The 25,389-nt window shown below is 34.5% G+C and overlaps 1 protein-coding gene across 2 annotated transcripts; it reads left to right on the plus strand.

Annotated features, from left to right (window-relative positions):
• The first annotated feature begins 6,329 nt into the window (after positions 1–6,329).
• dmrt3a (doublesex and mab-3 related transcription factor 3a) lies at positions 6,330–12,218 on the plus strand. Of its 2 annotated transcripts, XM_088911248.1 has the most exons (3): positions 6,330–6,492; positions 7,001–7,570; positions 10,861–12,218. In XM_088911248.1, exons 2-3 carry the CDS (start codon positions 7,177–7,179, stop codon positions 11,823–11,825), a joined length of 1,359 nt encoding a protein of 452 aa, XP_088767374.1. In that variant the 5' UTR covers positions 6,330–6,492; positions 7,001–7,176; the 3' UTR covers positions 11,826–12,218. The 2 variants fall into 2 exon arrangements, with proteins under 2 accessions (XP_088767374.1, XP_088767375.1); XM_088911249.1 differs by having other exon boundaries at positions 6,378–7,570.
• The last annotated feature ends 13,171 nt before the right edge of the window (positions 12,219–25,389 follow it).

Raw genomic sequence — 25,389 nt, forward strand, 5'->3', positions numbered from 1 at the left:
ATCATTTTAGTATGAGGGCATCCATAACCAGATCAGTCAAATTTTAATGTAGACGGAGTAGAGACGCAATTTGAATTAGGTTGATTTATTGGTTTAACTCACCTGACTGAGAGAACGAAAACCTGACCATAACCTGATGGTTTGGGGAACCCTCAAACAAAGTGAATGGGACCCTATAACACAGATGCAGAATTTAAAAGTTCAAAATAGGATATACTGTAAAGAAGGATGTAGTCAGTAGATTGAACGAAGTAGAGGATATGAAAGATCTGATGGAAGCCTTATATTTCAAAGCCAGTCAGTGACTGTGGGTAGTCTGGAATGCAGTACTCTGAAAATAAACTGGTTTGAGCAACTTTGACAAAGAACAGAACTGCACAGAACTTCTGAACAGGGAAGTGTCTTTGTTAGTGCTTCCAGATCTAATGTTCTGATTTCAGCTCCATGTTCAATCCCAAAAAGTAGCAGTGCAGATTGCAAAATCATCCTGCAAGCTTCACACCTCTTTACATGAAGGGACGTGCCAAATGCAAGAGTGCTGCATCCCTCGCCACTGTCATCAGCTGTCTGAAGCCATCCAGGAAGTCGCAGAAAGAGCCAAGCTCATGGCAACCATAACTTCAGCAGAACTCTGACAGCTGTGCACCACCTCTCAGGGAATTCTTAAAATAATTTTGTTTTGTGGGTATCATCAATCTTGGATCCTGTAATCACTGAAAGCTATAGGAGCTTTTCTATAGGTATTTAATTTGAAAGCAAACTAGTCAAACACAAAAGCTTTTGTTTTCTCTTGCAAATCATGCATACCGTAAATCAAGCTTATATGTTTAGTTTTATACGGTAGTATAACATATAAGGAAAAATGCATGCAGTTTTGAAGGCTTTCAAGAAAATTCCTATTTACTTAGTTTATAAGTGTGAATGAATTGCGGAAACTAATAATATGAATATAAGATCAAATTGGCCCAATGGTCTGTGAGTCAGCCAGTAACTAACAGCAGCAGTTTGGCGTTTGAGAATAAATGGAGGAAGCTTGAAGCAGTGAGATGGCTCTTGGTGTATTTTGGTTTCTGCAAGAGTCTCATTGACACAGTGATAATAGTATTGTTACTACAATGACACCTTCCTAAAGTTTGGATTTAATTGAGCCCACGGTTTTTTTAAAAAGAGCAGTGTTTTGCTGATCCAGTATGGATGTATAAAGTATCGCTGCAACTTGTGAGGTGTGATTCTGAAGTCGATATGAGTGTCAAAATTCAGATTGTACAGCGATGATACAGTTCTTGAGACAATAATAGATTGAATTTTAGAAAGAAAATGAAGATCAGACAGTTGTTGAGGTTTATTCAGGAATGTCATATGTTAAGTACATACTTACCAAGTTTGGAACAAAATAACAGAAAGGTGGCCATCCTGGTTTATGTAGGAACTTTATTTTACCAATGTTTTTGCCCTTGTGACTAGAATGATAACTACTGTACCACATTTGCAGTTAATTGGCTAAATAATACAAGTATGGCCTCCTTCACCAAGCAACTACTGATCTATTGTGGGTGTATAAAGTATTGCTGCAATTTGGAGATGAAATTCTGAAGGAAGTCTAAGTGCAATTAAGCCTACCCAGATTCAATTTAATTGGTGCAGCAGTTCATAAAAAGAAAAAAAATGACAAAGGTTTTGCATGAAGATAGCAGGCCTCCATCTTGGTTGACACTTTTTATAATCCACAGTTTTGCCATAAGTTTAAAGACTTATCTGACTCAGAATTTCCAGTATGAAGATACGTGGCTACTCAGTTTTTAAACAAGCAGTTTTAAAAATGGGAGGGAAAAAAATTGCATAATGGACTGCATAATGCAAAATATGCACCTGAATCTATGCACCTATGCAACCTGATCTGTATTAGTCATAGACTTACAGTATTAAATATAGTTACATAATCAGCAATAGTCCAGAGCACATTGCTAAATCAGCAACAGAATTTCTGAAGAATAGGATCAATATACTGGACTGACCTGTAAAAGATTGTCCTGAATCCTTTGGAAAGTTGAGTAGATCTGATAGTCATCTGAAATTCTGTAAAAATCTAATGATGCTCACATAGTCTAACAAAATACTTATCTATTGCAGCAGAAAATTAAAGAGAACAAAATATTTCATTGTTTAATGTGTGAAATAATTTATTCAAATTCAGTATTTTCCAAGTTTTGGGGAACATTATTACACATATTGTATTTTTAACATATTACGTTAATATAAATGTCAAAGACTCCAATAGATTCAGAAACTGAAATTAATTTTCTTTCTATAGTATGTTTTGAGGATATCATTAAATACCTTTAAAAACTCCCACTTTGGGAGGATAAAGGCAGTCTACTGGTCATCCAACACAATAATAAAAAAACACATTTTGATTCAGATTGTTTTCTGACAATTAAAAATATACCCTGCAACTGGATGCCTTGCATAATTTTAATATATTAAAGTTTCCAAACCCAGAAATGTTTTGAGTAATAATTTAAAGTACTGAAATTTCAATCTGTAATGTTCTCTCTAATTAATAAAAAAGGGCACAATAATTGCCTAGTGGCATTAAATGTGTTTTATTTAGTGAATATATATTTTAATGACAACCTTTTTCTATTTCAAAATAATACAGTATTACACTTTTTAATTAGAATACATCCCTTAAATAATCTCGAGATCATTTACTCTTTGCCTACTGTAATAAAAGGCACCATAAATTACTGGAGAACTCTCATCTGCTGACTTCAAAATTACCCTCTGCTTATCTGAAGTAAAGCAGAAAACCAGCAGTAAATTGATCAATAGATTTTTACTTACATAAATGTTTTTGAATCATACTGAAAATAACCAATGACAGCATTGTGCTTTTAGTGTGGGTATCTCATTTGCACATTTGTTAGTGCCTTGCTTCTGAGTCACAGGAATATGGGGCTTATAGCTGGTGCTCCTGCCTTTCAGGATGGGGAAACGTTTTGCAGCAAAAGACAGAATAGAAAAGTGCTTGAGTAAATATGTAGTGTACAATTATATTCTTTGAAGTAGCCAACAACTACTGTATACTAATAGCATCAGGGCTTTGTTTGCCAATATGATATAGCACAGAGGAGGCAGTGGCAGCTATCACCACATAAAATGCTACAATGATTTCCCCCTTATTTGCCCACCTGGGCCTATAAGATTGATCCTTAAACCATGTTTCATTACATTTTATATTGCAGGTGTACAAGTTTTGTTTTTTTAAAAAGGCAGAAATGTATATATGGAAAAGTAGAATATGTGGGTTCTGTTATCAAACTGCTGTAGGGATTTTAGTAATTGCTCTTTGTTTAACCTTACCATTTTACAATGTGATCAGGAATTCTAGGTCATTTAATTCTGACACCATACTGCAGCTTAAAGCCAAATTTGATAGGTCTCCACACATATCAAATTAAATGTTAAGCACCTTGAACATCAGTGGAATTCAGACTCCATATGCACAAGGTATTGTTTTTTTTTTTGCTTGGTTTGTATAGAGAACAATCAAGACTATTTTTCTCTGGGATTTTCAATTAAATTACAGTAAAATCTTAACTGGACATTTAATAATTTACTATTATGGTTAAATAGCTTGTATTTTGCCAGATGTTTTACAAAGTAGTATTGTTAAATCGTGTAGAGTGCTATCAACACAAGAGAGAACAAAATAAAGCACACTTCAATACGTTGTATTGTTTATTTAAAATAGAATGACATCAGTACAATATTGAGTATCATTAGCCAGTAACATTGTCAAGATGTTAAGGTAATGGTCGGTATAGCCTTAATTTACAGCAAGACTTTGATGACTCTCTCCATCACTTATCTGAAAGTGCAAACTTGAGCCAAAGTTTCATTGGTTCTGTCTTGAAAAACAATTTTTAAAATCTTTTTAGTCTTTTTTCCACAAATGCATGTTGACATAAAGCAATACAGTATATACAAGAGTGAATGATTTAAAATCTTACAAAATATTTAACATTGATAATGAAAAGCTGAGCCCACAAACACTGTACTCTACCACATAAAGCAAATGAACATATAGTATGTTAAGGACGTTAATTGTATATGTGATATGATGCTTATAATCCTTAAAATGTTCATTTTATAACTTAAAAATATAAATTTTATATCCTTAAAATAGCATTTATTCTTATTCCAACCCATTAACGAGCTGTCAGAATCGAACTGAATATGTTCTACATTCTGCTACAAAACAGTGATCCTGATCAAGACTCATTCTGATATCATGTATTGCCACATTCCCTCTGTCGAGGACTATGTTCACTCAGTATTGCCTTTGAAGCCTTAATAATCTAGTAATTTTTGTACACATCAGGTGGTTTGTGAGCAGATGCTGCCCAAGTATCAGGTTTTACTACCTAATTGCTATATTATAACTGCATAATACAAAAACAAAACTGAGAGGAAAAGAAAAATAATTTACAATATGTTACTTGTCACAAAATAGTACCTTGTATTCTGAAAACAATATTTTTATTATTAAAAACTAAGAAAATGAAGATTGCCCTCTCAAACAATGGTTTAATTGCTCAGTAAATAAGTATTATAATATAATTCATCCTTATAATCATTTCAAAGGTAAAACAAAATTATGTATTTAACAGAGATGCTTCATTGTCCTCTAAGTTTATTATAATATTTAATCAAGCACATTTAAGAGTGAATAGTAATGGAATTTTACTCAAGTGTAAATACTTAAGACATAATCGCAAAAATCGTACAACAGTGTTCTGTCACCTTTCGCAGGGAACAGAATTTTATGTATGTTTTTTATACACTCTACAAACAGTGACATAAAACATAAATAATTTCATTATGCATTACCGGTCTGAACACATACACCACTGACTCCCACATCCAGTATCTTCAAATTTACTCGCTCTGCACAAACTGCAAGCGCATTATAGTCACCTTGAAATTTCCTCTGCTATTTTCCAATTAAAAGCTTAATAGCCCTGGAAACGGAGTTCATGTGGTGAAGTTTACCATGGCCCCCTGTTCTGAAAGGCTTTCTGCTGGGATCCCATTATTTGCTTGAATAAACCCTTTTAAGGGTAGAAATGGGACTCGGGGGTGTCCGGTGTTGTGTTTCAATGGGCACTCAGGCAGGGGACATTTTAGCATCCTAACCACTTACCCGAGTTTCGAACAGACATGCTGTCACATAGAAGAGGAGGCAGAAACCTTCTATCAAGCAGTTAAGAGATTAAGGGAACAAGTTAAATAATAAAATGTGAACTCAATTTCTTGAGGTCTTATGCATACCTCAGAAGAAATGTTTAATTGATATCAGAGAAATCCAGTATAAATGCTGTACTAAGCCTAACAGATTTGTATAATTCCTTTCTGAGATGGTGCAGTCTACAGTGTATCTGAAACAGACGAGTTTTCACCCATCCGCATTTTTGAATTATGAAAAAACTGAAGTTTTTAAAGATTGGTCTTAAGTATCCCACCTAATGGAATCTCTTTTAATAGAAGGTGCATTTATTTGTAATAGTAATATATTTTAATAGAAGTATATAAATTTGTGTTCATAAATATGCGTTTTAAAAAGGAAGAGAAGTAAAAAATTATCATTATATAGATGGTATTAAAGTATTGGTATTGCATACATGTTTTTCATAAATTTGATTATTTAGCTAAGCTAAATGCCCTGACACAATCTCTTACACAGACACATATTAAATACAATTTGCTAGTCTCAGCGTGACTATAATATCTGCAGAAGCATATCAGACATGAAAGGATGCTTTAAAAAACTGTTTTTATTTCTGTTATTGACCAACTGTGTTTGAGAGCATTCATGCAATGGAGAAGAACACACATTTTACAATCATACGGACTTTAAACATATATGAAAAAGATTAACAGATATTATTCGTAAGAATTATTACCTAGTTTAATAATTACGATATTTCTGTATATTGTCTTCTAGAATTCTCTTTACGCAAGTGTCAGAAATCAATTAGCTCGGATTATTAGTATGCGAGTAGTCTTTCCGCAACCTGAAGTGCAATATACAGTACACTAAGGCGTACAGTGTACAGTATGTTCCCAAAGTTCATGTAATTTGCACACTTCCTCTACTCCTTGGTAGCAAGCAGTGGTCAAAATCTCTTTAATATGCATTTGAATGAGCTAATTTTTAGTTCTGTAGAGGAAAATAAATTGCACTTGAAAGACCCGTTTCCAGGTCCTTTTCAAAGTTTGTTGCACATGACTTGGCTAGAATAACAGGTAAGAAAAAAAGTAGTTTCAATTCAGCCTTGGTTCAAATACGCATGCTCAATTCAAACCCCTTCTTTAGGTTCACCTGAAACTGCACTTCTGTTGAGACCTGCAGAGAAGATTTAATTTGCTCATTAATTCTGCTGTAAAAATATCGAATGCTAAAACATTCACCGGCAACATCCTTCAGAGGTACGTAGCCTGACACAAATACCACACAAAGGAATTTTCTTTTGCTGTGCTTTAATCAATCTGTTTATGTCTTGCGCGGCGCTATAAAGAACTGTTTTTTTTCTATAAAAGAGCAAAATGTAAACGCTCCGGGTGCGGCAAAAGAGGTTTCATTAAGACGTAATGGTTGAGCAGGTGCCATTACACAAAATACAACAAGAGAAATGGAGAAACGGTACATTAACCTGCAAGATTTTTTAAGCAGTGGAGCAAAAAATGCCATACCCTATTATTGAATACTCCTTGTATTACTTGAAAACTCGCACGATAAAACCTTAAACTTCTGTCAACAATTTGACTTAATGAACTATATAGTGTACATACACTTAAATTTCGAGAAGAGCGCTTAAAAGTGCCATAACAATGTGCTTTTACCCAGGATCACTGTCAGTAGTGTGAGAGATAGTATTTGGCTAATTGCTTCCATTAATGCATGTCAATCTTCTTTGATGCACATCTTTATTGCCAGGGAAAGGTGGATCTTCATATGGGAGTCAACTCCTCTTATCCACTGTATAGCTGGCGTTCTTTTAACAGCGTAGCACCTTGATCTTCGAGTAGCAGCTACGATCTACAGACGGCTTATCAGATGCACTTACGCTCGTAGAATTTAAGGCAAAAAAGCACATTTGCCTTGTGAGAAAAATGAATGGCTACGGTTCACCCTACCTCTACATGGGGGGTCCAGTCTCTCAGCCAAGAGCACCTCTTCAAAGGACTCCCAAGTGCGCTCGATGCAGGAACCATGGAGTCCTGTCCTGGTTAAAGGGGCACAAGCGCTACTGTCGCTTTAAAGACTGTACCTGTGAAAAATGTATCCTGATCATCGAGAGGCAACGGGTGATGGCGGCACAGGTAGCCCTCAGAAGGCAGCAGGCGAACGAGAGTTTAGAAAGTCTTATTCCAGAATCACTAAGAACGTTACCGGGACTCAACGCACCTGTCACCGGGGAAAGTAACCAAGGGCCGCCGCCAAGAACTGGAGAGATTGGCATAAGATGGACTTCGGATCAACCTGGGAACGGGCAGCCTGCAGCTGGTAAGACTGTTGCACGATATTTTACTATGTATCTTCGCTTTCAAGAAAAATACACCAAAAATATTTGAAATTATATTTCCCCTGACATTTAACGAAAATGCTATTATTATAATTAGTAGTCTAAAAGGTTTTTTTTATTGTTTTAATGAATGTGATGACGGTTTTTAAAAAATAATTCTTAGGACTTTTCATATGACTCTTCGTTATGTTTTAGTGTTTCTTTTCATTAACATTTGGTTTTAATGTTAAGCATTAGCCTGTCATATAAGAAGTATATTACCGTTATTGCTAGAGCATTTTCACAGGCATTTTCTTAACATCCTAATTGTCTTTTGACATTTTCAGTTAAGCAAACAATACGCACGCCCATATATGTAGTAGGCCTAGAAAGGGACATTAAACTGTATTACTGTCCATCTGAGCTAAAACTGTAAACGCTTCAATTTAAAATATCCAGGTTCTATATGCCCCTGTTATCTGATCATAGAATTAACAGAACATACATTTGAAATTGTGAGGCTGTCACACATTATAGGATCATTTTATATCTTTCGTTTAGCTCGAGGCTTCCAGTTCTAGTTTAAAACATTATTTTTATGTTTGTATATGGCAAATGGGCTTTAATGTATTTTTTATTCTAGTAAACTAAAGAAATATATTCGGCGAAGAGTGAACTTTATAACGGTTAAATCAACAATTAATAACACTTAATAATTCTAGCATTTTTTTTACTATTTTCATAATGATTTCGATTGATAAAAGTGTATTCGATGACTTGCACAGAACTAAGGCTTTTGTTGTATTTGTTGTGTTGCTCTTGGTTGCCGGTTTTCAAGTGTATTGGCATTAGAAAAATAAAAGAAATTAACGACAAAACATGCTAGCTTAAAACCTAATCTATTTATAAATAGGCGCTTCATTTTCTATAGAATATGTTTTAACGGACTCTGTATTTATAAAGTTATTAGTGAAATAAAAACGTGCGTGTTTATTTCAGTTATGTTTTATGTGACTTGTGTCCACTTCCATGATACAGAAAATACTTATAGTATCAGGAAGTTTTAATAAAAATGCAGTTTATTGTTAGTATAAGAATGAATTTGGACAGTAATCAAAACGTGTAAACAGCCCTGTATTTGTAGAAATATTGTTCTTTGTTGATAAGAATGTTGCGGCTAATACACGTTAGCTTGCCGTGTACCATACAATTCGTTAATATTTGTCTCGTGTGGCATTTAACATTTTAATTGTACCTAATAATAGCAGATCTAAAGTATTAATTGAAAATTAAATATAGATCTCCGTTATGAGTGTGTTTTCCCAACATATGAAAAATAGTATAATACATGATATATTCATGTTTTATGTTTAGTTGGATATAATTGAATATAGTGAAAAAATAATGTAATGGGAATGGTAAATTCTATTTTTTAACTACATTTAATTTTGGAATATTCTAAATATATCACATGTATTGTGCAATATGTGAACTTCAGGGCTTGGAAATACATGATCATGATCATATTTTCAGAATTTATGTATATTTACCGCAAGCTTAAATTTCTCCATAATGTTCAGTAAAATGTTTGAAATATTTGTTTAAAACATATACAAATGTTCTGAATGCAAAATACAGCTTGTAGAAAATATTATTAGTGTAGGTAATTATTTAAACCTGCAAATAAATTGTGCCTATATTAAACCATTTGTGTTTTCTGTTCATCCTTTTTTATTCTCACATAAATATTGTGTATGGTTTAAGTGTAGATTCTTAGTTTTGTTTAGATAAACCACAAGTATTGATAGCGAGGGACAGGTAGGGCCAAACAATGTACCAAAAGGAATTGATATTGAATTTCCATCAAACTGATTTCATTCTGATGAATGAACTTTATAGTTTAAAAGATTACAGTAATCAAGGGCGGACAGTGTAAATCGAATGTAATAGCAATAACTTTTGGGAAAGGTCAAACTCAAGTGAAATGTTACCAAGCAACAGGCAATCTGTTTACAAAATATGGTCAAAATGCATTGATGAGAAATTCTTCACTGCCAGCCAGTCAGCACTTTCTGTTAACAGCTTTTTAGAAAAATAAGTAAATCTTCATAAATCAAGAGTGCTTGGACAGTTTGATAACCTATTGCTTGAATGTTGCATTTCACTAGTGAAATGAAGAGATTTATATGGATTTGCCTTACCAGATACAGTTCGAAAGTGTGGGAGACTTGGCATGCTTTATTTTTTATGATATTGTCTAAATGCTCTAACACTTTATAAGCCAGGATAAACAAATAACAACTGTACAGCACTCCAAACCAATATACATTTTTATATAGAGAACAATTCATAGGAGATAAAGTATTCTCAAAAGCTGTAGTTATCTGTAGGTGCTGTTTGTTTATAAAATGATAGTGCTCCATAACAGCTTGAATCAAGTTCAAGTTTTCCTTTCTTTTTTATTCCTGAATTTTTTACAGAATCTGAATACTTGTGTATTAAATTGTGAAAATAAGGCAAGCATGTACTTGCATAATTCAAATCATAACGGTATTACTTCAAATTATATTGGTCCAAAATTTAAAATAGTTTTGAAATTCTGTTTTAGACTAATATTTCTAAACTTAAGGTTTAATTACTAGATTATCCATGCCTCAATAAACACATCTTTTTATTCTTCAAGTTTATCTCCTGACTCCTGCGCTAGCCTAATTGTCCTGGTTTCCAATGGATATTAATAATTACCTTCCGTTTGACAGAAATAACTCCAAAAGTCTTTTCACCTCGTATGTAAAGGAGCTTTCTCTCCAGTATGTGCCTTTGCAAAGTTAGTATCAATGTGAGGCTGAGTCAGTAGTATGAAAGGTTATCCAGTTACTGTACATTATTTGTGTACTACTGTATGAAACAAATTGCCTTATTTAAATAAAAATAGCAGAATAAGCTCATATTTACATACACTATTACAATATATACAATTAAAAGAGGTACATAAATTAGTCAATTTAATTTGGACTGGAAATCTATTTATTTTTATACATATTTTAATGTATTTTTTCTTGTCATCTTTTATATATTTCTTAACCACCTTTATCATACATATTATTGTTGTGTTTTTTTGCTTTAGGTTTTTTCTTTGCTGTTTTTTTAATTATCTGAGACAGTGTTGTGTGCCAGAACTTTTATCTACTGATTTTATGTGATAATATTTTTTATTTTTTCGTCATTCAGATTCTTTCCTTTTAGCCGTATGAATGAATCTCACCAATCCATACTTTCTTTGGTTTTCTAGATCCAGATGATGAGCTTCCAAGTGAGCAGGTTGAAGCAGACAGTGGGGGCACCAGCAGTGACAAAGACCAGGACCAGACAGGTTCACCTGACATCCCCAAGTCCAACCCTCGCTACACACCAGAAACACCAGAAGTCACCCCAGTGCCGGATGAAAGCCACTACACCTTACAGAAAAGCAGCGATGATGCCGAAACCAAAGCAGACAGTCCTAAATATCATGGAGAGCAAAACCTCGTGATTGAAGGTTTGTCTGGGTCAGTGTCCCTCCCTTTCAATTTGAAGGCAAACAGACCCCCCATTGAAGTACTAAAGAAAATATTCCCTAGTCACAAGCCAGCAGTTTTAGAGTTGATTCTGAAAGGGTGTGGGGGTGATTTGGTGGGAGCCATAGAAGTGCTTCTCTCCAGTAGGTCCACGCCGAACTCTGAAAGGTCTTCCACTGAAGCGCCTGAAGCTCTTGTTTTACCCTCTAATGGGCAGCTCTTTGAACACACGTTGGGATCCTATCCTGTGTCGTCTTCCAAGTGGTCCGTGGGGTCTGCGTTTAGGGTGCCAGATTCTTTAAGGTTTTCCACCGACTCCAACAATATGGTTCCCAGCCCGTTAGCCATGCCTCTTCAGCACCCATTCCCTCAGCCACCTCGCTATCCGTTAATGCTGAGAAATTCTCTGACCAGGAGCCAAGCCAATCCCTTCGTTCACAATGACGTGACTTTGTGGAATACCATGACTTTGCAGCAGCAGTACCAGCTCCGATCCCAGTACGTCTCTCCGTTCGCCAGTGCTTCTGGTAGTGTCTTCAGAAGTTCCCCAGTCCTTCCCACACGCCCTTCTGAAGACCACAGGATTACAATTCAGGAGGACAGCTGCCCAGTCGTTCCTAAACAGGCCATTTATGCAGACGAGGACTATGATGAAAGATCAGACTCCTCAGACTCTAGAATCTTAAATTCCTCAACTTAAATAGTGTCAGTCAATCTTATAAGTATGGGCACTAGAGGTGCCAGATTGTGCTAAAGATAGCATTTATTTGGATTCCTTAATAAACAAAGAATCATGAAAGGTGATTCTGTTGTAAAATGTGAATTTTTAAAAAAATCTCAGCATAAGGTAATGTATTTCATATTGATCAAATGTGTTTGTTCATCAGTAGTAAGTAGCCTACTATTCCTTGACCGGACAATTATACCAGATGGATATAAGCATCTGATAATTAAAAAAAAATACATTATGTCTGTGGATGTCAATATGTATAACCAGGCTGCATGAAATTTACTGTGAATATGTCCCCAGAAGTAGAAATGACCAAACTGTAGCATGTCGAGAGTAGACCAAATAAACCACTGTAATGATTTACTTTTGTGTCTTTCTTTTATACCTGTTGCATTTGTGTAAAACTGGAAAAAATCAAATGCACATAGAAATATGTGCTGTCCCCACTGAGTTTCCTTTTGCATTTAAAATGTATGTATGTAAGAAACTTAAAGATTCCTTTAAAAACAATCTAGAAAACAGTTGATTCTTTTTCATTTTAAGACACTTTAATCTGACTGTACTGTGAAATTTAGCTGAAGATTAGAATTGTAGTAACTTTCAACCAAATGGGTTTTTCAAAATAGAAAATGCATTTACTTTCTTATTACATGATTTAGGTGAATGCTTACCCTGTTCGCAAAAAATATTTATATCCATATAATCCAACATGAGTAATTAATCAACATTTCAAGTTGACAAATATTATTATTCTGCATTCGTCTCCAACAACAAAGCTTTTTAAGAAATATAATTGTTTCTTAAATTCTAAATCTGGACTTCATGAATTACTGAATTAGCATGGAAGTGTTTAATTATGTGATACGTTATTCATTACATTGTAGCCTTTTCATATTGAGAGAACAGGTATAGGTTGACCTATTAATCTTAAAGAAATCTTCTGAAAAAACTTTCAATGCATGTAGCTCCTCAAAGCTGATATCACATTTTATGAACTAAGCATTGCTTAGCCTCTTAAGTCCTTGTATGGGAAATAATGAAAATTAGATTCTGCAGATGCTGTACATTGAAATGGGAGTTAGCTCTGCTGTCTCACATGTCTTGGGTCCTCAGATCAATGCAAACCTGTGGTTAAGTCTTTAGGCAATTACAGATGTTTACATGGGTTTATCATGGGTATTCTGAATTCCTCCCACCTCCCATAGACTTGCTAGCTAGGTTTGATTGACTGTTCTAAATTGTCCCTCTTCTCTGTGGCTCTGGGATGAAGTGGTATTCCACCCACAAAAAGAGTAGTCTTGTTGTCTGAGTTCTGCCTTGTGCCCTTATGTTTCTTGGTTGGGCTCTGTATTGCAGCAATCATCACCAGCACAAATGGCCTCCTAATACTGGACAGAAGGATGGATTAATGGATGGATAAAAGCCACTACAGTATGTTACAGCAAAATCCCCCCACAATCATACCCAGCAATTCACCAGTGTGAAAAGGGGTACAGAGGAATTATTTTATATGTAAAATATCCATTTTAGCTACTAAAATTGCCATTTTAAATACAAATATGAAAACATTAAGAAACTTTGGTCTTTTTGTATGATCAAGCTGTTGAGTATTGAATAGGAACACATAAAAGTTCAGAATGCAAGCTTTATCCTTGCTTTTATTGATGGTTCTTTGATTGCTAAAAATAATGAATCTGTTCAATTGTTTATCTGAAGTATTTTTTGCTTGCTAAATATTTTTAGAGACATGCATTACAAAACAACATATTTCAGAAAAATATGTGTAGACCTGTTTTGAAACATGATCACCAACAAAAAAAGTACTTTACTTAGAGGTAGTGAAATCACTATCTGTTATTACAAGAAATACTATTCAATTTGTTATTGTAATCCATAAAGTGATGGACATTTTAATTATGAAATGTGCAAGGAATTTATGCCAATGTTCAGCAGAATTATTGCTGGCTATGAACACTTTTGTTGATTGCTACACTCATTTTACAAAACACAATGCATTTTAATACTTTTTTCACAGTTTATTGCCTTTCTTTCATTGCTTAAATTCCATAGAAAACCACAGTGTATCTGAATATAGTGTTGAAACTATCCAAGTGTCAAACATGTTTCTTCTAATCATAATGATCATGGAATTTACAGTACCAGGGCGGTGAAAATAAACTTTAGTTTAGAGAACTGAATTATTTAATGTTTTCTTATTTAAGAACAGAAAAAACAAAAGGAGGTCATTTCTCTGAACTAGCTTGTTTGGGATATAGTACCTAACTGATCCAAGTATGTTATCCAGCCATTGATGGTATCGGCTTTGACGACATGGCTGGGAAGCTTGTTCCAGACATCAACAACTCTTTGTGTAAGGAAGTACCTCCAGCTTTCAGACAGAAATACACATACCATTAGCTTCTCGTTGTATTCTCTACTTCATATTTCACTGTTGAATCTGGAGAGGTGCATATGGTCAACTTTGTTAATACCTTTGAGAAGTTTGAACAACTGAATGTAGTTTTTGTTTTGAGTTGTTACATGTTGAAAAGTTGGCTAACACTTTGAGTTCCATGAATTGCACTTTATAGATAACAATTATAATAAAGATAACTAATAATTGTTTATGTTTGCAAAGCTCTCTTTTACCTTAAAGCTCTTAACATATTGGAAGGGTGATTTCTGTTGTGTCGCATTGCAGCCATTCTGTGCCAGCAACTTGAGAAGTGAGAAATAATTTACCAATTGCAAGGCAAAACTTTAGGTAGGTCAAACTGAGCAAACCTGAAGTGGAATTTAGCCAGGACACTGGGGTTAACATCCCTACCCTTATGAACAATGCCAAATAGATTTTGAACACAAATATAACAGTATAACAGCTGAAGCTCTTCCTATCCTAGTGCTGATCAGGAAAAAGCTTGCCTCTGAGATCTGATGTGGAATAAAATTGTAAAAAACACGTTCTGTTTTTTATTTTAAATAACAAAAAATCTGCTACCAACCCAAATTTGGTGAATAGTCTTGCATGCAATTATTAGTAAGGATCAGATCCTACTTGCACAAATAATTTACCAAAATATAAGTCCATAAAATTATTAAAAAATTAATTCCAAATTGATGCAATTCAAACTATTAAGGCGGACATTTTTAAGCCTATCTTTAAAAGAGTGCATATAAAATCAACGTTTAAGGTGTGGTGCTACCTTTTCAGCTTCAGGAAGCAGCTGGAACCACCTTTTCAGACTGAAGATGGCAAAATAAAGGCAGATTTAAAGGCTGTTAGCCTGGAGAAACAAACCTGCTTATCTGCAAACAAACTACAAAAATGAGGCCAACACAGGCAGCAGAATCAGTAGCATGTTCTTTGGTCAGATGAGTTTGTATGTACGAGGTGAGTTAATCCATGCTGCAGATGGGAAGTAAATGTTTTAACTCAATTCCCTATACTGCTCTTTAGGGACTGTCTTTATAATGCTTCATTGCTTCGTTTCCTAGCTATCAGATACTGCAATGGAAACATTATGGTCAGAACATGTAGCATTATCTGTAGATGCTAGTAAGTTGTTTTGTATAAATATCGAATATATTCTGAATACATACTGTATAGGCTGCTGAATTTTTAAAGCCTGCTGCTGATATTGGTTTTCCTTATTACACAACTTTTGGAGTCTTATCCTGATAAAGTAATTCTACATCATGTATGACACAGTAGCATGGATGGTTTCCAGGTTTCCAAACTACAGTGTTCAGTGCCAGGGAGCATGTATTCTTTAAAACCAGAATTAAAATGGGAGAAGGAACAGATCAAGTATGGAAATGCTACCATCAAGTAGTTTTTTTTTGTCCTGAAGACCCTGATAAGAATTTCTAGGATTCATCATACTTTGCATACTTAATATTCTAATTATAAAGTGTAAACACTGTTGGAATTATAACAAATTACAGGAGGATTTCTTAAAAACTCTAAAAACACAAAATACTGATGTTCTCTAAAGAAAATCAAGAATGGAATATCTGTGTTAGATTCTTCACCTTAAGTAAACATGTGTATTTTTTTTTATCAAACCCTGGTAAAGAATCTGCCTGCAGCACTGTTCTATTTCTTGTTAAAATACGTCCTTTATTTGTACCAGATAATTTTAATGAATGCAGTTTTTGATTATGAATTTACAATCTCTTGGTTCTTCTGTCTGGCCCTTTTTTTTTTACAGCTAAATTGTGAAATACGTGCTTATGGTGTCCCCTGGGGGTCAAGGCTGGCTATGCACCCAATGCGCTTTTAATATGGATTTTATTTGTAAAGTCAATTGTTTATGTAGCAGTTGGTCGAGGAAATTCAAAACACTTATTTTTTAATACTGTTCATTTTTTTGGGATGGAGGGGGAGGCAAAATAAAAAGTCCTATTTTTACCATATGTTGTGGATTCCTGGACTGTATACAATATAAAATGGGATTAGCAGTGACAAGAGGCTTTGCATCAACATGAAAATGATCTAACGACTGTAGCTGTGAAAATGTACTGGCAGTTTGAATTTGAAAACAGTCATCACAGTAGATCACCTCTCAAAGTATCTGCCAAAAAAGTTGACCTCCTTCAGATAATGGGAGCCGATAAATTTGTGTTGACAAAGTTGGTTCAAGGAGGAGCGCTATGATAAAATAGAATTTGAGAGGAGTTGTGTATCTGTCCAGCCTCATCAGCTGATACAACAGGGCAGGAAGCCAAAATGGAGGAGGAAGAGATGGTGGACAATACATCCAATAATGGAAGAAACTCATCTGCCTAGTGGGAAATGATGAGATTTCAGCAATACTAAAACAAGAATTATAAGACTAATGGCTGGACGACTGATAACGTGGAGATCACAATAAATATTTTTTCTTCTGAGCTCAAAAGATTGGCTGTGAAAATCCAGCAGGTGGCGATCTTTATACACTTACTGTTCCTCATGCAGCTTGTGTAAGAACCTCTTCAAGCGGGTGACCAGTTCAGCTATAGTTACATTTCCATGTTATTAATGAGGAAAACTACTGTGCTACTGTACAGACTTCTGTGCTAGAACAGTGCCCTAATTACTTTCTTAAACCCTGGTAAAGAGTTCCCCACCTCCAGCAAGGATTTCACTGGTAACTGGTATTGACATCCACCTTTATTCAAAGATAAAACAGATTGCATTACGTTTTCCATTCCCGGGTTTCCATTCTAAAATTTAAATCTATTTCGGTTATGTTGTTCCCAATCCATTCCTCCATGAAGAGCTCCTGTAAATTCCAGACTTATTTAATCCTTCAAAGTCTTTGATTGTTCCAGTATACATTTGGCACTTCTAACCTCCCTAATCTAATTTTGTGTTTCATCACTGTTTTTTGCACCCACACTCTTTCATTTCTCCTAAAAATCAGCTATCCTTCTACCCATCTGTTATGAAAAATTTCATCCTAACAACAACTACAAGTACGGGCCAGCCTCACAACTCTCCCAGAATGCCCTTTAGCTACAGTAGTTAGCCTTTCAGTAATTTGGTCAAATCCTAATTAATGTGATGCAGAGACGAAAAGTTTGGAATAACTTGCCTGGCTGGGGGAACAGCAGCCTGGGAGTATTGACGAGGCTGAAAGAACCGTACCCCCTCACTTTAATGATGAATGAGTCAGGGTGAAGATCAGGATGAGAAAGATGAGCAAAGGCAATGAGATAGGCGATAAACAGAAGAGTAGAAGTGAGCTAGATGAGAATTTGAACTTCCCATAAACGTCTGTTTCAAAAGTTAATTTAATTTGTTACATTAACACCTGATTTTCTTCTGTAAAGTTTTAGGTCTCACATGTTGTTTTAGGTTTAGGTGTTGAAATGACTTGCTGCTTGGGGTTAGAGATTAATTTCCATGATCTTCTGGCAATGTACAGTACAAGTTCTATTTCTTTTTCAGTCTCCTATAAAGTCTCCCAGTGACTGGTCCTCAGCCCCCTTCTCTTTGATAACAGTAATCTCTTTAAGGCCATTGATGCAGAAGCATGGTCTAGTATTCATTTTAACTCCAAGGTCACTGAACTGGATTTTTCTGAATTCATCTTATATTGTGATGAAAACATTACAACTGATTTAATAAAAAGCCTTGCTATTTACATTTTCATTATTATTTTGGACCTTTTAAAGTAAATCGCAAGGTGCTGTATGAGGAAAAAAAATACATATAAGTGGCACAATCAACTCATAAAAATAAAACAAAATTAAGTCTTTTGACGACAGAATATATAGATGAAAGAAAAAACGATCTAATTGCCCCATCTAGTGGTAGATTCAAATATATGACCAGTACATAGTAATGTAATGTTATATTAAATTTAACATAAATTACGTGTACTTTAAATTAAGACAAAATAAGATCAAAGGCTGATGCAGGTTAGGGACATATCTTTGACAGTAGAAACTGATATTTTGCCATTAAAAAGAAAAAAATCTCACAATTTGTATGCAACATTTGACCATCTTTAAACAGTCTTCTAACTAGTTAAAATATTCATTTTTAAACCAGAAATGCAATAAGCATCTTTTTTTTTGCACAGTCACTTGTGTTGGAGAAAAGGTACCTGACTCCAACATTGAGTATTATTTTCTCAAAAGCAGACCAGAAAAAGTGTTATTAAACTACAGGTTCTTGTGCAACATTTTCCATAGTGACCATTGTGTCTTAAATCTATGCAGTTGGAGAAGTTGCTGTCTATATGCAATGAGGTTATTTAAGTTAAAAAGATGAACAAAAATACACAGTTGTACACACTTTAGAATTCTAACTAATAGGAAAGATAGTGTTACATTCCAGTTATTGTCCTCTTGATGTAAATGTAAAATATTATGACAGAGTGCATACAGCAGAGGTACCCAACTCTGATCCTCAATGGCTGCTGTCCATCAGATTTTATAGGTCTCTTTAAAATGAAAAAAATGAAAGTAAAGTTGTAGGTCAGAGCTGTTCAATTCTTGTCCTAAAGGACAGGTGTGTCGGTGAGTTTTAAGGTCTGTTTAAAGCTACAATATTTGAAAAGCTAGAAGTCACTTAATTGGTCCAATTAAGCCAGTAATGAGGTGATTTAGGTCAAGAGGCTCTACAGATGCTTTGGTCCTGCAAGACCAGGATTGGATAGCCCTGTTTAAGTAAAAATGTTCTTCTGCTGAAGAATACATGCAGAACAATGTTTTTTCTCTCTTATTTTTTATTTTAATGGTGAAAATTTAAGTCATATACTCTAAAGTTGTTCCAAACACAAGTCCTGGGAGACCAATCTGTCTTTTGCCTGATGCAGACAAGGTCTTAATTACAGGCTAATTGATTTCAAATTTCTGTTTGAGGGAAATTTTGAATTTCAATTCAGATGTTCAATTGGATAAGGACTGTATGTTGAGAAGAGACTGTCAAAGTTCTTGAAATTGCTTAAAGTTGGGTATTATTGAAACTCCGAACTTAGTGAAGAAAACCAAATGTCAAAACAAGCAAGCAGAGCAATTGGAGGCATCAATTAACAGTGACGATTTAGAGCCCAGCTGGAACAGAAAACAAGCAGACACAGTGATCCCCATAGGATCATGCCCGAGAACCACTGCCCTACTGTCCACAATGTTTGCACTGTTAAAACATGTTCACAAAACTTTCTGTCAGGGCAGTTGAACAAGTCTCCAGAATCCTACAACAGAGGTGATGTTCATTAAAAGCTGTCTTCAGAATTTTAATGCAGCTCAGATTACCAACATTGAGTTAAATGTGGTAAAAAAAAAGAAAAAAAAATTCTACATTAATAGAGCAGTACTATTTTGTCTGTGATAAGAGTTTGTTCATAACAATGATTTCTTCCTTCAAAATATGATCGTAATAGGTACTGTACTAATACTTCAGACATGCCTCATTATAATACTTACTGTATGTGTTACTATCATTCATACACATACAGTACATGTCTCTTAAACACACTTACTGATGAACATACAATTTCCTAGCGATTAACGTTTTGGACTATGAATGCATTTAAATCCATGTATTATTTGGACTTGTACCACACCAAAGACCAATGACAAGCCAGACTTAACAAAAAGTGAGCGCCAAACACACTCATGAACACTTAAAGTCTTTTCAAAATGACAGTTCACGATTAACGAAGGTAGCGTGTATTTATCATAATCAACATAATCTTAAAATGAAAACTGTTTTCTCAGAGGCAAAAAATAACTTCATATAAGATCCTGATGTCCTACCAATTGTGTGTGTGATATATAACAAGCATCACAATTGTTATAATAATAGCAATTCCTGAGAAAATAAAACGCTGACGACCATAAAAGATCACCAGAGTACAACTTTATGTCCATTGATAAGACATCAGAGTTAAACCATTCTTTATTTGTCTTCCTAATACAGTCTTTATAAACAGCACGCTACTAGCTTGAAAAAAACAAAACAAATGTATTGCCAGTTTATTTCATGGAAGGCCCAGAGCCCACGATGGAACATTCTAGAGTGGAATCCGACAGGGGCAAGTTAATCAAAACCTGACTACATCCATTTTCCATTCCTCTGTCCACTGTGGCTAAAACAGATCTTTAGACATTTAAATCTGAACGCAATCCAAATGTTTTGATTTCGGGTCCATTTGGGAAAGGATGCAAATAGCTACTCCTGGATTTTTTGGACAATTTTCGACAAATTATCAATGAGAAGTCAGACAAATCATTTACTCTTTGCAAAAGCTTTACAGTATGAACGGAGTAATATTACAATATTACAGTACGGACGTACTGATATTGTTTACACTTTGAAAAAACAACCCATCCAGTATATTCTGTTCTCTCAGAAAATCATTCAGTAATGCCCATTGTCTGCTTCAATGCTTACAGTACACTGAAAAATGCTTTAATATAATATATACTGCATGAACACTAATGGTTGAATTACGTTTTTTTCAGATTAAATGCAATATATCGAAATGGGACCTATCTACTAAAATCATATATGGAAAATACCGTTGGAATAACGCAAAATTAAAATCATTTCGAAACCTGGAATGTAGGTTTTCGAAATTAAAATACAAATTCCACCAATAAATAGTAATAATTTTTGGCGAAAGGAAAATCTATTTAAAATGAGTCCGCACCTCCCAAATTATTGTACTATAATTCTTAAAAAAAGAAACCTTTTTATTTGGCAGTACAATTTCTCGATGATTTAATTCTTATTGTGATATACACACTAGTAATAGAATACCACATTCGTTGTTGGGGCTTATGAAAGTTATAAAGCGTCAGTAAAGCGTCACACAAACAATATACTTATTAACCTAGCATTTTCAGTGCTTGTTTTTCTTCAAAGACAGTTTCTCACACTACACCTAAATGTCTTCCTCTGAGTCAACAAACCACATGGTGTCTGTGTATCAAATGGGGAACAAATTATGAGCGGATAAACACTCAGTTAATGTACACGTGTTACCAGTCCATCATGTCTCTATTGCTAATTAACATAACAGGTCCCACAAATCATGTCCAATATTGCACAGATCGGATTACTCATTATTACGACTCACATATGACGGAAACACAACAAAATAAAAATATCCAGTAGCTATACAACAAGCAACGATTTTCACATGTTCAGAAGATCAATTAGAAAAACAATAAAGCCCGTACAAGCAAGAAAGACAAACTTTACATTAAATTACATCTGAAATCTAGAAACCTTCGAAAGCCCATGCATCCTATGAAAGAACATAAAACATCTAAAGTTCATAAAGAGGTATTAACCTTTTAAAACAGACGTTTACAAAAAGAAACGATCAATTAACCTGTCGGAAAATTACCTTAAATCCAAATAATAATAATAATAATAATAATAATTATTATTATTATTATTATTATTATTATTATTATTATTATTATCATTATTAGTAGTAGTAGTAGTAGTAGTGAACATTTTTTCAGGAAGTCATACGTGATTTATGTGTGGAAGACGTATTTTTATTTGACATATAAGAAGTCATTTTACACGAAACATATTAATCACATTTTACGTTTGGGCGTTTTTAAGCAACGTTCTGCTGTTTTCTGACTAAAGAAGACAAGATAATTTTTTTTTCTATCAAGTGGTTACATCTCACAAACCGAGACACGCGGTTCTCTCTTGTTTGGCAATCTAATCTGTTCTGGATAGGGAGTAACAGGGCAGGATCAAAGCATTCTTTATCTGGAAATTGCACCCGGGATAGCACTTTGGGTAGCTGTGGCAGTAACCATGCTAATAAATTAACAAGGAAGAGAAAGTGACAAACGTGCACCTGCAGACTTGAAGTCTTCACCACATGTTAGAGACACACACACACCACTAAAACAGGTCCCACATACAATGCGATTTATACACAAATAAAGGACAATGGAACGCACGTAATTCACAACTGACCTTTTTCATTTAGCAACGGTTTTTTTATTTATAATAACATTAAACGTATGATAGACGTGTACTTGCTCATTCTAAAGGTGGTACATATTGTGTACACAATTTTTAAAGGCCCTTTTCTGAAATTTGTACTTATGCTTTTCACTTGAGTGAACGATGTTTGAAGCAGAATACAATATTTCTCTGCAGTACATAAAATGGTTTAGTAATATTTTAAATATTTTATTAAGTTGTAGAATGTAGATTTTTTCTTATTCGTATGTGTCTGGTCTATAGCAATTTTTTCAATTGTTGTGATGTGCTACTTTAAAAAAATGATCTACGTGATCGTTTAAATATTTTCCTTTTATTGCGCTATTGCATTTCTGTGCTTTCTGCCGCTCTTATCGGCTTATACTACATTACGTTTCGAGTGATTTAATCGAGTTATAGAAGACTCTTTTGTTAATAATGCCAGAATTGTGGTTTTGGAGTATATAGAAAATGAGCTATTTCTATAACCATGTACCTGTAAGTAAAACGTCTAGTTTTGTTAAAAAAAGTAAATTTAACAAATGTTTTCAGTGAAATTAAAAATAAAAACATTGACGGTAATGATTAATCAAAAGCTTAATTAAAGAACTGATACACGTATCAATACATTTAGTACTGACATAACAGTAATGGTGTCCCATCCATTCTTCTAACAAGAATCTGATGGTCCATGTTTGTTTTGAAATTATTAATTCAAAAACGCTCATACAATCAGAAACTAGGGGAATTACATTAACATGTACAGCAACCAATTAGCACGCTTAAGGATGCTCTTAAAATACGATGGGTGTCTCGCAAAGAGGGTCATTACCTTTAAATTAGAGTGGCGCAAAAAGAAAACCAACGGCGTTATACTGAAGGTCAAGGTGACCTCTACAGTATTTGTACGTGCGTTACTGTATATCTATTGGCCATCTTTTCAGAGCTGGACATCCAAATAGTCCATTTCGTTCGTTTATGAAATCTGAGCTTTGAAATCCCTTTGTTTACAATGGAAAGTATCATGTTTCATCATACTCTAATTATTTTTATGTGGGTTTATTCCCAACTTTTTTTTTAGCCTCTAAAATTCACTTGTGAATCTGTAAATATGCTTAACTGTAATGTCCTGTCACAGTCTGAAGAACAGAAAGTGAGCCACTCAGTAATACAACGTACTAAAGGCATGTAAGTGTGTAGCTAATTGTTACTGCTTTGGCAACACTGTAATTCATCGGCCATGCCAATAAGGTGTTTGAAGTTTGCATTTATTAGGGTGTCGATCTTGTCTAGAAAGTCACCTTCTTTTTACCAACATTAGCAATCTGGCCAAAAGATAAAATGCTTTGAAAGGTTCCTTTAACACATTCAAAATCGATTAATAAACTAAATAATTCCCGGGGTTAGAGTAAACAAAATTGATATGTTTTGTGATTTACTAGTGGCACAGTGGCACACTGTGTCATTCCTTATTGTTTGGTGTCAGTTTACAACCCGGAGAGCACTTCTTTTTCCCAACAGAATATCTTCATGGCCTTGCCCCACCCTTTCCAATATTTTCCCAAGGGGAAAACGCTCAAATTCCGCGGGCATTCACCTTTAGTCATGCTTGTAATTGAAACAAGAGCTAGCGACCCATAATCTCCGTGTGGCAGTATTAGCAATCCCATTGTATTTTGACGTTGTTTATACTGTATTACACTCACGAGGTCAGGCAGGACAAATTGACAATTTTGTTTAGTATACCCACATACATACTGACCGTGTTTTTATCACCACTTTTGTTGTGTAAACTTGATAAGCGAATGCAATCTTTATTTTAAAACACTTTGTAAATGCCTTAGTTTAAAGAGGTACGCTTGACTGTGGATAAACACCGATAAGCGAAGCAACAATAAACAATTCCAATGGCCTTTATATCTACAAAACTTTACTACCAACATATTCTAGATGGTATAATGGTATTTTAAAAGTTATTTTATAACTTTCTTTGAAAAACAATGTTTCGCCTCGAAATCACAATCTTGTTTTTGTAGAAATCTTTCGTGGTAGGTTTGCGTACTTGCTGCTGATAAATTATTTAACGCCTTTATTGTCAATACTATCCTGTATTTCAATTCCAATTATCAGTCTAGGTATAAATTGTGCGCTTAATATTTTGTTTGATATTATTCTATCAATAACACAAAATTAAAACAATTTTCAGAACGAAAATTTATTTTTTTAAAAACATTTATTTTCTCACTACACGGTTGCGCCACTCCGCCCCCCTTTCAATATTTCAGGAGTCAATTTAACTATGCCTAAAGCCAGATTTGAAATCATACAGATGGGATAAACCATCACAAAACACTGCTATTGCGGCGCGTAACCCATTTACGATTTACGAAGTTTAAGATCACCGGTATTCCACAATACCGCACTTATATTTTCTTTTACAATAGAAAATACGTGCGCACAAACGTTTCGCCACAAGTAACCTGAATCATTTTATTTACATAGATATTTTGTTAAACCAAACATGCTTTATTTAGAATTATCTCGAAGTACTTTATGTAGCCGCGTAGTATTAATTACACCTGTAACATCGCTGTCGCTTAAGAAATTTGAATCCTCATGAAAAGCCTGACAAAAGTTTGCATCTGTAGGCACTGATTTGAATACGAATTCGTTTTTATATTATTATGCTTTTAAAAAAAAACACGTGCTGCATGCCACGTACAAGTAGGTCTATGACTATGATAAAATGTGAAAATAAAAATAAAGGCTGCATAAACCAAACCTACGTCTACTTAAAGTAGACTGCTTACATGCTTACATGCTATTAAAATACAGCAGATAAGAGTATTATAGTGTTTCATTGGGGGAAACACAGTTCTTTTTAGTGTAATGAAGAGTAAATTAGTGTTAATAGAGCAAGGAAAAACACTTCTCATGTACAGTTGCAGACTAAAAAAAGGTTGTGCTCCTTATAGAATATTTAACTGATTAAAAAATAGTACATTTCCATGTTCTTGAATAATTAAGAGTTTGGTTGAATGTAATATATTTCTGCCAGTTTTTTTTTAAAAACGTTTCCTG

Source organism: Atractosteus spatula, chromosome 3 (assembly GCF_055471065.1).
Source record: "Atractosteus spatula isolate fAtrSpa1 chromosome 3, fAtrSpa1.hap1, whole genome shotgun sequence".
NCBI classification, from domain to species: Eukaryota; Metazoa; Chordata; class Actinopteri; order Semionotiformes; family Lepisosteidae; genus Atractosteus; species Atractosteus spatula.

Coding starts and splice junctions, on each gene's coding strand:
- dmrt3a (XM_088911248.1), top strand. CDS start 7,177: ATGAATGGCTACGGTTCACCCTACCTCTACATGGGGGGTCCAGTCTCT. Junction 7,571..10,860: donor GAACGGGCAGCCTGCAGCTG/GTAAGACTGTTG, acceptor TTGGTTTTCTAG/ATCCAGATGATGAGCTTCCA.